At 41.2% G+C, this 15,485-nt stretch overlaps 1 protein-coding gene across 1 annotated transcript in view; it reads left to right on the plus strand.

Annotated features, from left to right (window-relative positions):
• Window positions 1-15,485, plus strand: part of ACTR10 (actin related protein 10) — a 29,077-nt gene that overhangs the window by 10,711 nt on the left and 2,881 nt on the right. Inside the window, exons 5-11 of the mRNA XM_033953213.1 lie at window positions 897-1,004; window positions 7,960-8,027; window positions 11,310-11,389; window positions 11,729-11,764; window positions 13,256-13,335; window positions 13,415-13,488; window positions 13,698-13,779. Of these exons, the coding sequence (XP_033809104.1) occupies window positions 897-1,004; window positions 7,960-8,027; window positions 11,310-11,389; window positions 11,729-11,764; window positions 13,256-13,335; window positions 13,415-13,488; window positions 13,698-13,779 (528 nt within the window). The remainder of the gene's footprint in view (window positions 1-896; window positions 1,005-7,959; window positions 8,028-11,309; window positions 11,390-11,728; window positions 11,765-13,255; window positions 13,336-13,414; window positions 13,489-13,697; window positions 13,780-15,485) is intronic.

The raw sequence follows: 15,485 nt of genomic DNA on the forward strand, positions 1-15,485 counted from the left end.
AAAGTAGCTCAGTGCCTATATTTAGTATTGTAAACGGCTTAATACCTATGTTCAAGCAGTATATCAAATGCATCCAATCCAATCACACAATCCATTTCACATTGTAAGTTTCAAGTTTATTAAAAATTTGTTATACCGCCTAATCAAGCTTCAAGGCGGTTTACAAAGATTAAAAAAATAAAAGGGAAACACAAAAGTATATATAATCAATTAGACTGGACACAAATAGTAGTAGAACACAGTAATCCACAGTCAGGACTGAAATGGGAAGAATTACAATATTTATAGAGAAAGGAGGTAGCAGGGAGGAAAAACATAATAACCAGCAGTAATACAGGTTTAAAATGCATGTAAAACATCCTTAAATGGACGATCATCATCCAAAGGTGTCTTAAACAGGAATGTTTTTAAATTAGTCTTGAAGTTGTTTAGTGATGGATCCTCTCTTAGTGATGGATCCTCTCTAGAAGCTGAATTCCAGAGCGTAGGGGCTGTTAACGGAGAAAATATTAGCTTGCATTGTGTTGATATGTTTTAATGTTGGAATTGAAAGCAAGTTTTGAGTAACTGATCGGAAGGATCATTGGGGAGAATAAGGAATTAATAGCCTATTGATGAAATCTGGTTGGCCACTGGTTCTAGTTTTGAAAGTTAATAACATTATCTTCTATACTATTTGATACTCTACTGGAAACCAGTGAGCGTTGATCAAAAGGGGAGTGGCGTGGTCAAATTTTCATGTGTGTGTGATAATTTTTATTGAGGTATTCTGTATAATTTGTAATCTTCTAATTTCTTTTTTGTGAAGTATCAAATCCCATTCCCTTTCCTTATACCTGGATACAGATGTCATATCTTTGCTTCTACAACAACATGTTATCTTATTTTCTTTACAGGTCCCATCTATTTTATTTGCTCCAAGTCACTTGATGGCTCTTTTGACTCTTGGAATTAATTCTGCTATGGTTCTGGATTGTGGATATGCAGAAAGCATGGTATTACCTGTATCTTTTGATGTAAATACCCAAACAACAAAATATTATATTCTGAGGCAAAATTAGTGTTAATACACAATGTAGAAAGTCTTAGTTACAAAATTTTAGAATTAAGTGTAGAAATGTTTTTATTGTTGGACATATTGCAGATGTAGTCTAGGCCACAGTTCTTCAACCGGTGCCGGTCCGCTGAAAATTCCTGCCGGTCCGCGCAGGACCGGCAAGATGAACGCTGTTAAATTTCCTGCCCTGGTGATGTTCGGGGAAATCTTCTGTTCCTCCCAGCCTCGGGCGATCAAGACAGGCTGCTGACGTCAGCCATTCCCTCCGAGTCTCGCCTATGCGGAAACAGGAAGTTGAAACAAAATAGGCGGGACTCAGAGAGGGAAGGTCCCGATGTCGGCAGCCTGTCTTGATCGCTGCCCCGACCGAGTCGCCGAAGAGGGCCGCGGGGAAGCTGCAATTAGAAGGGAGATGGTCAGCGTGCGCGGTGGGGGGCAGCGTGTGGATTGGGGCCATCAGCAGTGTCTGTGCTGAGATTCTGCCCACGTGCAGGATGCGGCGGATAGGGGCCTCCGGCTCATCTTGGGCGGCAGGGCCTGCGGTGCAAAGCTGTTTTTGCCGGGGGGGGGGGGTCGCGAATGTGCAGGGAGCCTTCAACAGTGGCTGTCTCCTCTCCTAGCAGCTCTGTACTTACCAGGGCAGTGATTCACTTTGGCAACTTCCCCTTCCTCAGAGGCAGCAACGACCCAAGGCTGCCTAAGGAAATCACTGCTGCAGGCAAGTACTGAGAGCTGCTGGAAGGAGAGGAAGCCACTGTTGGAAGCTGGGAAGCTGCTGGATAAAGGGAGAGCTGCTACTGCACCTGGAGGTAGAAAGAGAGATGCTGCTGGGAGGGGAAGAGGGAAAGGGATGGGAAGAGAGCTACTGTTGGATAGGGAGGAGGAGGGAAGGGAGAAGGAAAAAAGGAAGGAAACAGCTGGCAGGGAGATTAGAGGAGGGAAAGGGGAGAGACAGGAATGAGAAAGTAGAGAGAGATTGATGCTGGAAAGGGGGTCAGCAGAGAAATGAGAGAGGGATAAATATGCTAGATCTGGTGTAGGAGAGATAAAAATGAAGAAAGCAGTGAAGCTGGAATGAATGATGTAAAAAGGAGAGAGGAGGCACAGGCTGGATGGAAAGGAGAGAGGGGCATAGAAAGAAGTCATATACATATGGAAGGAGGAGAGGCCAGACAGTGGATGGAACGGGCAGACGCTGGAAGGAAGAGTGGAAAGAAGATGAAAGCAGAGACCACAAAAGGTAGAAAAAAATCATTTTATTTCTATTTTGTCATTACAATATATCAGATTTGAAATATATATCCTGCTAGAGACATAACTGGGGACTGCAAAGCCTAACACTATTCCTATCGTGTGACTGCAGTATTCTGTTAGCATGATATTTCTGTGTAGCATTCTGTAATAATTTGGCTTGTTCAGTTTTCTTGATAGTAGAGGGGATATATGTGAAGGGGAGGGGAGACAGGGGTTTTGTTGGTCCTTGCTCTGAATATTTATATTTATAAAATGACAATTGTACAGAATATTGTTTCTTTTTATACTTTAATAAAATACGTTCAATATAAAATCATAACTGAGGCTTGTGCAGATGGGATCAGATGGTTTGTGGGGACCGAGCTTGCGGAGACGGGCGAAAATGTGTTTTTTTATTTCGGTCTTAGTAGTTTGCCGGTCCACAAAATAATTCTTTTATTTCTGCCGGTCCACGGGTGTAAAAAGGTTGAAGAACACTGGTCTAGGCCATAGTTTCTCCATAGGCATAAATTGGTAGAAGCCATTTTTGAAAACTGTCACAACTAGTAGCCTGTACTTGAAGGAAGATCAGGACACACATACTATTTACACTAAGGGCTCCTTTTACTAAGGTGCACTAGCATTTTTAGCGCACGCACAAAATTACCGCGCGCTAAACTGCGCAGTACGCTTCTAGAATAACACCAGCTCAATGCTGGCGTTAAGATCTAGCGCACATGGCAAGGCCCTAGTGCACCTTAGTGAAAGGAGCTCTAAGTGATACGAGGGAAGGAAGGGGCCATCTATCTCCCTTGATCAATTATAATTTAAAAAAAACAACAACAAAAAAACACCTAATCTAAACAAATTGTCCGTAACATTTCTTTATTAGAATTCTGAAATAGAGATTTGAACAGCAAATAAAGCAAAGGTGAAGAATTATGTTAAGTAATATCAAGAAATAGAACTTGCTCCTAAACCAAGAATAACACAAGTTATTCACCTCGCATACACATCAAGGTGAAGGGAATGGAATTTTAAAAAACAGAATATCTATAGCAATCTTTAGCAGTGTTTTTCAACCTTTTTACACCTATGGACCTGCGGAAATAAAATAATTATTTCGTGGACAAGCAAACTAATAAGACAAAAATTTTTAAAAACCCCCATCGCCGCCCCGTCCCTGCAAGTTCGGTCCCGTTAACCATCTGATCTCATCCGCACAAGCCTCAAATAGTTATGATTGTATATTTAACATATTTTATTAAAGTATAAAAAGAAACAATATTCTGTACAATTGTCATTTTATAAATATAAATAATACAAGGCAAGGATCAACAAAACCCCCGTCTCCCCTCCCCTTCACATATATCCCCTCTGCTATCAAGAAAACTGAATAAGCCAAATTCATTACAGAATGCTACACAAATATCATGCTAACAGAATACCGCAGTTACACATGGCAGGAATGGTGTTAGGGGGAGTGCAACTAGAGCAACTGCCTCCCGGTCAGAGAGAGCCCTAAGCCAGCTGGAAGCACTGCCTGAGCTTTGCACTCCCCAGTTATGTCTAACATCAGCTCTAGCAGGATACATATTTTAAATCTGATATATTATAATCACAAGATAGAAATAAAATTATTCTTTTCTACCTTTTGTCGTCTCTGGTTTCTGCTTTCATCGTCTTTTCACTCTCTTCCATCCAGCGTCTGCCCTCTGTCTCTTCAATCCAGCATCTGCCCCTTCCATCCACTGTCTGCCCTCTCCCCCTCCCATATGGTATCTATGTTCTTTCTATGTCTCTCTCTTTTACACCAGATCTAACATCTTTGTCCCTCTGTCCTTATTTCTCATCTGACCCCCCCTTCCCAGCATCAATCTCTCTCTACTTTGTCATTCCTCTGTCTCTCCCCTTTCCCTCATCTTATCTCTCCATTCCATTCTGACTCCTTCCCCTCCTCTAATCTCCCTGCCAGCTGTTTCCTTCCAATTTTCCTCCTTCCCTGTCCAGCAGTATCTTCTCTCTTTCTTCCTCCCCTTATCCAACAGTAACTCTCTTCCCTTCCCTTTCCCTTCTCCCCTGTCAGCAGTATCCCCTTCCCCTCCCTTGTCCAGGAGTATCCCTTCTCCCTTTCCTCCCCCCCCCTTATCCAACAGTAACTCTCATTCCTTCCCTGTCTCCCCTCTCAACAGTACCCCTTCTCCCTTCCCTCCTTCCCTCTCCAGCAAATGTTTCCTTTATGTAGGCTAGTGGCAGCTCTGTGTGCTTTAAACTTCGTCACACAGCTGCTCCTAAGCAGTATTTTAGCCACGGTTTCATGAGGCAGCCTCAGGACCTTTGGTAGGCCAGCCCACATCGCATCATCAAAGCGGACCGGCCTAGCAAAGGCCCCGAGGCTGTCTCATGAAACCGCGGCTAAAATACTGCTTAGGGGCAGCTGTGTGCTGAAGTTAAAAGCACACAGAGCTGCCGCTGCTGGTCTGGGGGTGCGGAGACAAAGGCAGGAGCAGGAGACATATGCGGCAGGAGTCCCGGTGGGGGAAGGCAGGAGTCCCGGCATAGCGACGGCAACAGGAATGTCAGCTGACACCAGTGGGGACCTGAATCCTTCACAGACCGGTAAGATTTTTTTGCGGACCAACACCGGTCCGTAGACCGGTGGTTGAAGAACTGTGATCTATAGTACATCCACAATAGATAAACCTCTCTGGACCCCCCAAACCGCATGGCAAGTCAGTGCATTAAAGAAAAATCTATCTTGTGAGTACCTGTTATCCCAAATAAGATAAACATATTTGTATGATATCTAATTACATATTAGCAGGGTAGTTTCAATAAGAAAGCTTGTGCTAATTGAGATGAATAGAAGATTTCCTTCTCAAATAGCTTTGGTCAAATCTGAGAGCAGGTTCCCCTTGTATCCCAAAAGCGGAACATCCTTGAACTTGAATTGATTTTTTTTTTAATCAAAATCAAGAATTTGACTTAAAAAACTAATGTGGACTTTGTGAGGTTATCATCTCCAGAAGACTTTTTTTCCCTGACTGCATTTGGGTAAGAATCAGAGGCTGTCCCATGATTCATGACTAAGCCTTATTTCTTCTTTAGCTACATGCTCTTAAATTCACCGTAACAGACCCCTGAGGCAGCCATTTTATGCTGAAACACAGCCCGTGTCAGCTCCTACATTAATAAACATGTCTCTTGATTTTCCCGAATCTGGATGGCCCATGGTGCTTTTCTTCTTCAGAATTGTACACAGTTTTCTAAATGAGGCCTCGCCAGAGGGCTTCATCAACTCCTTTTATCTAGTAGCAATTCCTCTCCCTATGCATCCAAGCATCCTTCTAGATTTTCCATCAACTTTTCTACCTGTTAGGTTAGCCACCTTAAGATCATCACATATAATCACACCAAGTCTCGCTCCTCTTTAGTTCACAAAAGTTCTTCACCCCCTAAACTGTACTGCTCCCTTTGGTTTTTGCAGCCGAAGATGCCAAACTATGCAATATAGTAGGCAAGAGCACAACAGGGCCTGACATTAAATCAATGACCGACAGTATGACTCACGACCTTCTCCTACTGGAGCATTGGTCCAGGACCTGGCAACTAAGTTTCAATGCCAAAAAATGCAAGGTCATGCACCTTGGCAACAAAAATCCATGCAAGACTTACACTCTTAATGATGAGATCCTAGAGAGAACTGTAGCGGAACGGGACTTAGGGGTGATCATCAGTGAGGACATGAAGACTGCTAATCAAGTGGAGAAAGCTTCATCTAAGGCCAGACAAATCATAGGTTGCATACGCAGGAGTTTTGTTAGCCGTAAGCCCGAAGTCAATGCCATTATATAGATCCATGGTGAGACCCCATCTGGAATACTGTGTACAATTCTGGAGGCCACATTATCGCAAAGATGTGCTGAGACTTGAGTCGGTCCAGCGAATGGCCACCCGGATGGTCTCAGGACTCAGGGATCTCCCGTATGAGGAACAGCTGAATAAATTGCAGCTCTACACACTAGAGGAACGCAGGGAGAGGGGAGACATGATCGAGACGTTCAAATACCTCAAGCGGCGTATCAAGGTGGGGAGGATATCTTCTTTTTCAAGGAACCCACGACAACACGAGGGCATCCATGGAAAATCAAGGGAGGGAAATTGTATAGTGACACCAGGAAATACTTCTTCACCGAGAGGGTGGTGGATCAATGGAACGGTCTTCCGATACAGGTAATTGAGGCCAGCAGCGTGCCTGATTTTAAGACTAAATGGGATCAATATGTGGGGTCTCTTCACAGAGAGAGGTAGGGGAGGGTCATTGGTGTGGGCAGACTGGATGGGCCTTGGCCCTTATCTGCCGTCACTTTCTATGTAAATCTTATCTATCAAATTCTGGACTATCTTTCAAGCTTCGCTACGTCCTTCCTAATGTTATCCACACCATCAGGTGTGTCCATCTTATTGCAGATTTTGCTGTCATCTGCATCCCTTTCCTCAGAGTGAGCTCCCTTTCCCTCTGTCACCTTCTACTCAACAGTTTCTAACCCAGACTTGACTTTAGGGCCCATACTGAGGGCACTGAGTTTATTTATTAGTCACCTCTTGTAGTGCCATATCAAAGGCTTGGCTAAATATATCACATCTAGTGCTCTCCTTCAATCCAACTGCCTGGTCACCTAGTCAAGGAAATTAATCAGATTTGTCTGACAAAACCAGAAACTTCACTTTTCTCGGTTTTAAAACCATGTCCATTAATTTACTGTGTCCTTTCCCCACTCTTTTTTGTGTCTTGTATTAATTTACTTACCACAGAAGTCAGACTTACCAGCCTGTAGTTCCCAACCTCTTCCTTCCATTTTTGTAGAAAGAAACCACATCAGCCCTTCTCTAGGTAGGTTAATGATATTGGGAAATCAAGAAGTGCATAATATTCCGGTGATTATTACAAGGAGAAAGGTGAGGGAATGATATGTAATTGAGCTTAGGGTTAGATGTTTGTTACTAGTAAAAGTGGGTAATAAGCTTGTTACAATGCCGCTTAAAATGAGTATGATTAATGTGAGAGCTGTGGGGAAGAAAAAGTGGAAGCAACTTCCACAGAAATATGCAAGAAAGTCAATGATTTAATTTTGTCAGACAGATGAATTAAGGTTTCCTGAATAGCTGAAGAAATGGGCATCTCGGCAGGTACAGTTTGGAAAATAATTCATGAAAGGTTCAGCATTTCCCAAGGTTAGTGCAAGATGGGTTCCAAGAATGCTGACGCCATGTGAGAAGGCCACAAGGCTCCAGTGCTGTCAGGAGAACTTGGAGATGCTCTGTGAGACCAAGTCATCATTTGGAGACTGAAGATCTCATACGGAGATCGTGAGTCCAAAATGGAGTCAATGCAGTGGAAGTACAAGTCATCCCTCACCCCCAAAAAAGTTCAAGACAGAAAAATTTGCAGGCCATATGATGTGCAGTTATATGTTTCGATGGGATCTTTCTGAAAGGGATAATATTGGGATAATCATGATGAGTCTAATTATTAAAATCTTGGGGGAAGGAGGATGAGGACTAGGAGTCTGAAAGTTAACAGGGTGTGAACTAAAGGTTCACCTAGTCTGCTTAGTGCTTTTGTACTGTCGTGACAATTCTGCATGAGTTTCCTTAGCTTTGCACAGATATATGAAGGAATTCCTATTTTGAGTTGTTGGGGAGCCCTTCCTCTTGGGGGAAAAGCAATTCACAAGTAAGCTTCCAAATAAAAATTCTAATTCTGGCAATCTGCAACATGAAAATAGAAATATATTCAAATATTTGGCTTTTAAATATATTTATAATAACCACAATTAATTTACTTGTGTTGATGTCTGAAAAAATGAGTTCTTTCTTGGGCTGGAACTACATTTTTCAGAATTGTGGGCAATTTATTCCAGTAACAATACCTTTTTGAAAGAATGTGTGTATGTGTGTGGCGCAGTGTTAAAGCTACAGCCTCAGCCCACCCTGAGGTTGTGGGTTCAAACCCATGCTGCGCCTTGTGACCCTGGGCAAGTCACTTATTCCCCCCATTGCTCCCAGGTACATTAGATAGATTGTGAGCCCACCAGGACAGACATGAAAAAATGCTTGCGTACCTGAATAAATTCATGTAAACCGTTCTGAGCTCCCCTGGGAGAACAGTATAGAAAATTGAATAAATAAATAGATATAGATATATAGACAGCTTTAGAGTCCAGAAGACGTATACACGCCAGAAGTGTACCATACATCTCCAGTGCTCAGGGGCCAATATTTACATTTTACCCCCTCTGATGCACTTCACTTCCTGAGCCTCCAACACAAACATCTTGTTTTGAGAGTTGGGAAGGGAAAGAACATAAGAACATAAGAAATTGAAAGGGGAGAGGTTTAGAACAAACGCCAGGAAGTTCTTTTTCACTCAGAGGGTGGTGGATACATGGAACGCGCTACCGGAGGATGTGATAAGCAGAAGCACGCTACAGGGCTTCAAAGAGGGTCTGGACAGGTACCTGGAGGACAAAGGGATTGAGGGGTACAGATAGGAGTAGAGGTAGGTAATAGGGATAGGATTAGAGGCAGTTACAAAATTAGTCAGGGACACTGTTCAGGCAATTAGGCCTGATGGGCCGCCGCGGGAGCGGACCGCTGGGCAGGATGGACCTCTGGTCTGACTCAGCGGAGGCAACTTCTTATGTTCTTATGAAAGAATGGGTCAAAAGCCCCATGCTTCTTGATTTCAGTGCCACTTGGATGCTCTGTAAGTGAACAGTTTAACTCCCCCCTCCCCAAATATACCACTGGTGCGTGTCCAACTCCCAACTTCAGGATCATTGCTGCAGTTCCAGACTTGGAAATAGTAAAAAGGTATACAGGAAAATTCCTAGGTAGTTGCAGATGATGGCTCAAGGCAAAAGAATTCTGTCACATGTTAAGAGAAAATACCAGCCCACAAAGATAAAAGACCTTTCAGCATGATGGGAATATTTTGAATACTGAGCTTTTTAAATTGGTGAGATTCTGTAAAACTGTATCAAAATTAAAGAGTGGGTGTTATGAAAATGCCAGCAAAGCTGACACCATGATTATGTACACATTACAATAAAGAACTTCTTTGCTTTCAAAATAATTTAGTTGAATTTGCCTCTCTTGCCTTATACAGAAATATAAATATAACCATCCTTTATGTATTCGCTTTCTGGAGTGTTGTAACTAGGCACATGTGAGGGAATGCCTAGACTAGAAAGGCTGATATAAAGGCAATTCATATCACTGACACTTATAAAATAGCCTCTTCTAAAGCTCCTGTGCAAAGTTATACAAGGGGGTGTTGAAAAGTTCTCAGCCCAAACAACGTCCTAAATTCTGATCGTTATTTTGCTATTGTAGCTGAAATCTATTATTTTATTTTTCAGAGTGCCAATATGCAGAATCGTAATGCTATGTTTTGACATTGTTTCAGATCATTGATTGAATAATGTCAACGAAAAGTGTGGCATTTTCAAGTGTGGAACTCCGAGCCATCATGAAGTTCCTATTTCTGCAGAAAACTCCAAAGGAAATCCATGAATGTATGATTCAAACACTAAGGCCCTGATTCTCCAAAAGTGCGTCCCGATATTAGGCAGCTGTAGGCGTCCTACAGCTGTCTACTCAGCCAATCGGGATGCACGTTTTTGGTTTTTTTTTAAATGCTCCCCAGGCAGGCCTGAAGGCGCCTCCGAGAGCCTAGGGAGACCCGCAAGACGCCTAAGCTCGCCTAAGGGCCTTAGGCGAACCTAGGTGGTCCTACGCGTCTCCCTAGTAGAGGAAGAAACCTTAAAATGTAGGCCAGCAAAATGCTGGTCTACATTGTAAGTAGACGCAGCCGCTATACTTATCGCGGCAAGGGATCTCTCTGCCGCTATAAGTATAGCGGGCCACGGCCTGTCCGATCGGATGCCCCCCCCCCCCCCGACATTACCGATCTCCCTCCCACCCCGACACTACCGATCGCTGGCAGGAGTGTCCAATCCCTCCAGCGCCGAAGTCTGCTCCCCGGACCAGCCCCCGCTGCTGCTTGCTACCCTCCGAAGCCTACCACCGCTTCAAACCCTCCCTCCCCCCCCCTGGTCCTCCACTACTGCCACTAAAAAAAGGAAGGTCCAGGTGCCGGCCCACAAACCTTCTTCCCAACGTCAATTCTGACGTCGGAGAGGAAGTTCTGGGCTAGCCAGGCAGCGATTGGCACTGAGGGCAATGGAGGCACTGAGGGCACTAAGGACATAGGAAGGAGGCACTGGGGGCACTAAAGACATAGGAAGGAAGGAGGGAGGGAATAGAAAGGGACAATTGTTGGGCCTGAGTAAAGAAAGAAAGGATGCAGTCAGAAGGAAATGCAACCAGAGACTTATGAAATCACCAGACAGCAAAGGTAGGAAAAATGATTTTATTTTCAATTTAGTGATCAAAATGTGTCAGTTTTGAGAATTTATATCTGCTGTCTATATTTTACCCTATATTTGTCTATTTTTCTATAGTTACTGAGGTGACATTGCATATTTTAAAGTCGTCCGCCTTGACATCTTTGAAAACCCCCCAGACATAAATGATGATTAACATTTTCTCTGCTTATAGTGTGATTTGTGTTTTTTTTAATTTTATGGTTACCATTATGAATTAATAAGATATGTGTACATGAAAAATGAATGGAATAAAATGGCTAGGGCTAGGGCGAGATTGGGGACGGGACTGACAATTAATAGATGTCCTGTTTTGATGAAAAAAATAAATGGTCACGTTACCTCTTTATGGTTTAGGTCCTAGATATATTTTATGTGGATTATCCAATTGTACATTTTTTTTATAAAGCCTGCATCTTGAACATCAACATCTCCACAGATCTTTTTGTTTTCGCTGTTATTTGCATTGCCTGTGGGACTAAAGGGTCAATTTTTTGTTTGTTCTATTGTGGATTCTTAACCATGAATTGCTTCTTTTTTTTATCATTTCACATGAAAAACCATTTCAGAGAACTGGAGTCTCAATTGTTGGAGCAGTGTACTGTTGATACTGGAACAGCCAAAGAACAGAGTCTTCCATCAGTGATGGGTAAGACTTTGGACTGTTTTTGTGTTTTGTTTTTGTTTTGTTGGGGGGTTTTGATAGCTTGAGTTGTTTACAGAGATCATTGTTGAATATTGCTATTGCATTTTTATATTTTTGGGGAGGAGAGGGGCTGAGGGGTTTGTTTCATCTTATACTTTCCTTGTGGTTTAACCTACTGTCCCTTAAAATAGTGAGGGCAGAAGGAAGAATGCTTTATAGACTAGTTCAGCTTTCTTGCAGGAACAATAGAAAAAGGGGAGCTCTTAAACTTATTTACAGGTGCTAAAGTTCAATTATTAATCTATAAACTGCACTTTTAGTTAGTCTTATTGCCTTTTTCAGGTTCTGTCCCAGAAGATATCATAGAGGAAATTAAAGGTAATATTTTTCTCTCCTTAAGGAGGCAGCATATAATAAGGTGTGTGTGTTTTTTAATTATTGAACACCTGTTTACCCGTGTAAAAATCCAGTTGAAAATGACCCACCTCCCTTTGCAGCTAAATGTAACCAACAATGCTTTCAGACAGTGGATCTGAGGTGGAGTTAAATTGAGGGAGGAAGGATGCCCAAGAAGCTTTCATTAAGTCCTGTACATGCTCTCCACAGCAGTAGCAAATATAAACATTAAGATTCAGGCCCATTGTCACTCGGCCCTACTTTCAAAGGGAAATTCCATGCTGAGTTTTCTTTAAACTGAACTTGGAGTCCCGCATACGATGTAAAAATTGCCCCTTTTAATTTGTAGCTAATTGATCTTGAAATAGCATAATACATCATTATTGCCCTTTATTACACGTGTGTTATACTTTAAGTTTAAGGATAAAGTAATGTGGTCGCTGTGTTATCCCACTATAGAGATAATACATAGAAATAACTCATTTTGTTTTATCTTCTTTTTTTTTTATAATTCTTTATTCATTTTTAAAACTTTAATCAAGTGTACAACAATCATAATAAATACAATTAATCAGAGCACTTGCATATCTTATCATTATAATCTAAACATGCAAATGTAACCCTCTCCCAACCCTCCCTCAAAGCCCTTCATTCATAATAAGAAACCTATATTTGTATCCCTCCCCCCCCTCCCAATACTATGGTGTATAACTAATAGAAAAATGGCATTTAATCATGACAAAAAGACATTAATGGCTCCCAAATTTTAATAAAATTATTATAATTTCCATTTTGTATCGCTATTGATCTTTCCATTCTATATATGTGACATAATGAATTCCACCAAAAATTAAAATTCAGCCTACTATGATCTTTCCAATTATTAGTAATATGTTGGATGGCAACTCCAGTCATGATCATTAAAAGTTTATTATTACATGATGATATCTGACTCTTTTTTCTCATATACATTCCAAATATCACAGTATCATAAGATAACGCTACATGGTTTTCCAATAAACAATTTATTTGATCCCAGATTGAGTTCCAAAAGGCTAAGATATGGGGACAATAGAATAAAAGATGATCCAAAGTCCCTACCTCCTACCTATCTACTTGTTTTATCTTCTTATTTTCCTTGAGGATGGTAAAATGAGAATATAACGTTTGCTTGCATTGCAGTTTTCATTATTTTGCTGCTGTGCGATAGTTTTGTTGAAGCCAGTCAGCAGTAGACAATTGCGGCCCCAAACATTCAAATACTAAAAAGTCCACTCTCTTCTGATGTCTAGAAGGTAATTAAGAACTAAATAGTTAAAAAGCTAAAGCTAAAGGCCCCAAAATATTCACATTAATAAGGAAAATATCTTGACTATACTATAGATTACATTGTGTGTGTCTGGAAATATTTTATGCAGTTTTGGAAGGGTTCAGTGCCACTAACTAAAAATGTTTTTTGATCTATTTCCAAAGTGCGTACTTGTTTTGTAAGTGATCTTCAACGTGGTCTTCAAATCCAGGCAGCAAAATTTAACATTGATGGCAGTGCTGAGGTAGGATGTAGGAGTACATTGCCTGTTTTCAAAAGCAAAATATAAGCTTTCCTCATTAATATGGTTCTTGTGTTTTTAGCGCCCTTTGCCACCCCCAGATGTAGACTACCCATTAGATGGAGAGAAGATATTGCACATAAAAGGATCTATTAGGTTGGTGATATATAATGAACACAGAAATATTTTTACAGGATCTTATTTGTTAATATTTCTATTTTTAATTATCTCTTATTAGCATATTAAATAGATTGTGGAGTGTGGTTGCTCTTAATTTTAAAATTAAAGTTTTCAGTACACTGTTTAACATTTTGCTATACCAGAAGCAAATAACTTTGTTAAAACTCCTTTTTGTCTTTTTACAGAGATTCGATTGTAGAAATCCTGTTTGAACAAGATAATGAGGAAAAATCTGTAGCTACATTAATACTGGATTCGCTGATACAGGTATATTCAAGTAAAGGTGTATTGTAATTAATATGAAATAATCGTGCATAAGGGTTTTCTTTTTTGTTGTGGAAGTGGTATGACTTCTGTTTCTAAAATAATATAAATAGCTTATCCTTGGTTATGAAATGCCTACTCATCCCCACATTTGCCTTCCAAAGTGCTAAACATAGGAACATAGGAATTGCCACACTGGGACAGACCAAAGGTCCATCAAGCCCAGTTTGGAATCTTTTGCCTTTTAGTACAAGACAACTTGACTCCTAATTAGCCTTTTTGTAAAGCTCTTAAAATCATGTTTCCAATGCAGTAGGGATGGTATGCTGAACCAGAGGATTATCCATCTGTGCTCGTGAACATATTGCAGAAGATGTCAATCACAGCTTTTCAAATCGTCCTCTTTCTCTACAAACTCTGCTGCCCCCCTTCAGTTCCTCCTTTTGAAAGCGAACATGAAGGTGTCTTTCTCATCTGCTCTGTTTACTTCTTAATATAGTCTTAGAAGGACTCAGCAAGCCTCCTTCATGCGTTTAAGCCCTCATGGATTTATCAGTCAAAGCAGTCTTATTGGTTTCAATTACATCTTCCAGAAGAGTCTCAGAATTGCAGACACTGTCATGCAGAGAGCTGTTCCTCAAGATTACGGAAGTGGGAGTGACTTTGCATAGTTCCCTCCTTCTTACTGAAAGTCATCTCAGCGTTTCATGTCAACTAAGAAGTTAGACTGCCAGCATTTTGTCCCAGAGTCCAAGAAGAAAGAAAAGGCCTTAAAGGTTTTGGAGGTCCAGAGGGTTCTCTTGCATTATCTGGAGATGACGAATGAGTTTCATCTCTTGGATCATCTTTCCATGTTAACCAATCAGGCAAGATGAGGCAAACCCGCTTCCAAGACCAACATATCTAGATGGATTCGAAGAGTGATATTATCCTCTGCAAATCTCTGCAGCCAAGGAAGATTAGAGCCCTGATGAAATTATTTATATCGTGAAACGTTGACCATCATTGGCAAAGTATAGTAGGGAGTATATCCCGCTACAAACACAGTCTGCACTAGGATAGATCAATGACAGTGAAACAAGCAGTATCCAGTGAAGCATGCTTGCTTTTTCTTTTCTTCATTGTGATTCTAGCTGGCACTTTACTGCTTAGTTATTAGCCAGTATTTGTGAACTTTATAACACATAAGAAAGGGTTTTCTCCAGCCAATGATAGAGGTATGGGGGAGCCTTTGAGAAGGTATAGCTCCACTTAATAGCTCCAGTGAAAAAATTTGCCCTGTGACTTCTGAGGCCTTTTCCCCTTTTTCTTATAGTAAAAGAGTTCATTAATGAATTTTCTGGCAGTAGTGGTTGCTCTGATTAGAAGAACATAAGAGTTGCCATACTGGAACAGACTGAAAGTCCATCAAGCCCAATATCCTGTTTCCAACAATGACCAACCCAGGTCACAAGTACTTGAAAATATTTTTATGTGGTTTAATTTATTTATTCAGGAAGACTTGGCACTAAAGAGTTCCCAGGTGTGAAGAAGTAAGGGTAACACAGAAATAGGGTTTTTGATACTGCTCTAGGAAATAAATTAGAAAATTACTTGGGCCTAAAGGTTTATTTTCCACTGTCATACTCTGTCTTTGGAAGAAGATGGCCTTAGAAAATGGTCACTCCTATTTAGGGTGTTAATCTCTGGAATAATAACCAGGAGTTTGT

The sequence above is a fragment of the Geotrypetes seraphini genome, chromosome 7 (assembly GCF_902459505.1).
Source record: "Geotrypetes seraphini chromosome 7, aGeoSer1.1, whole genome shotgun sequence".
Classification (NCBI taxonomy): Eukaryota; Metazoa; Chordata; class Amphibia; order Gymnophiona; family Dermophiidae; genus Geotrypetes; species Geotrypetes seraphini.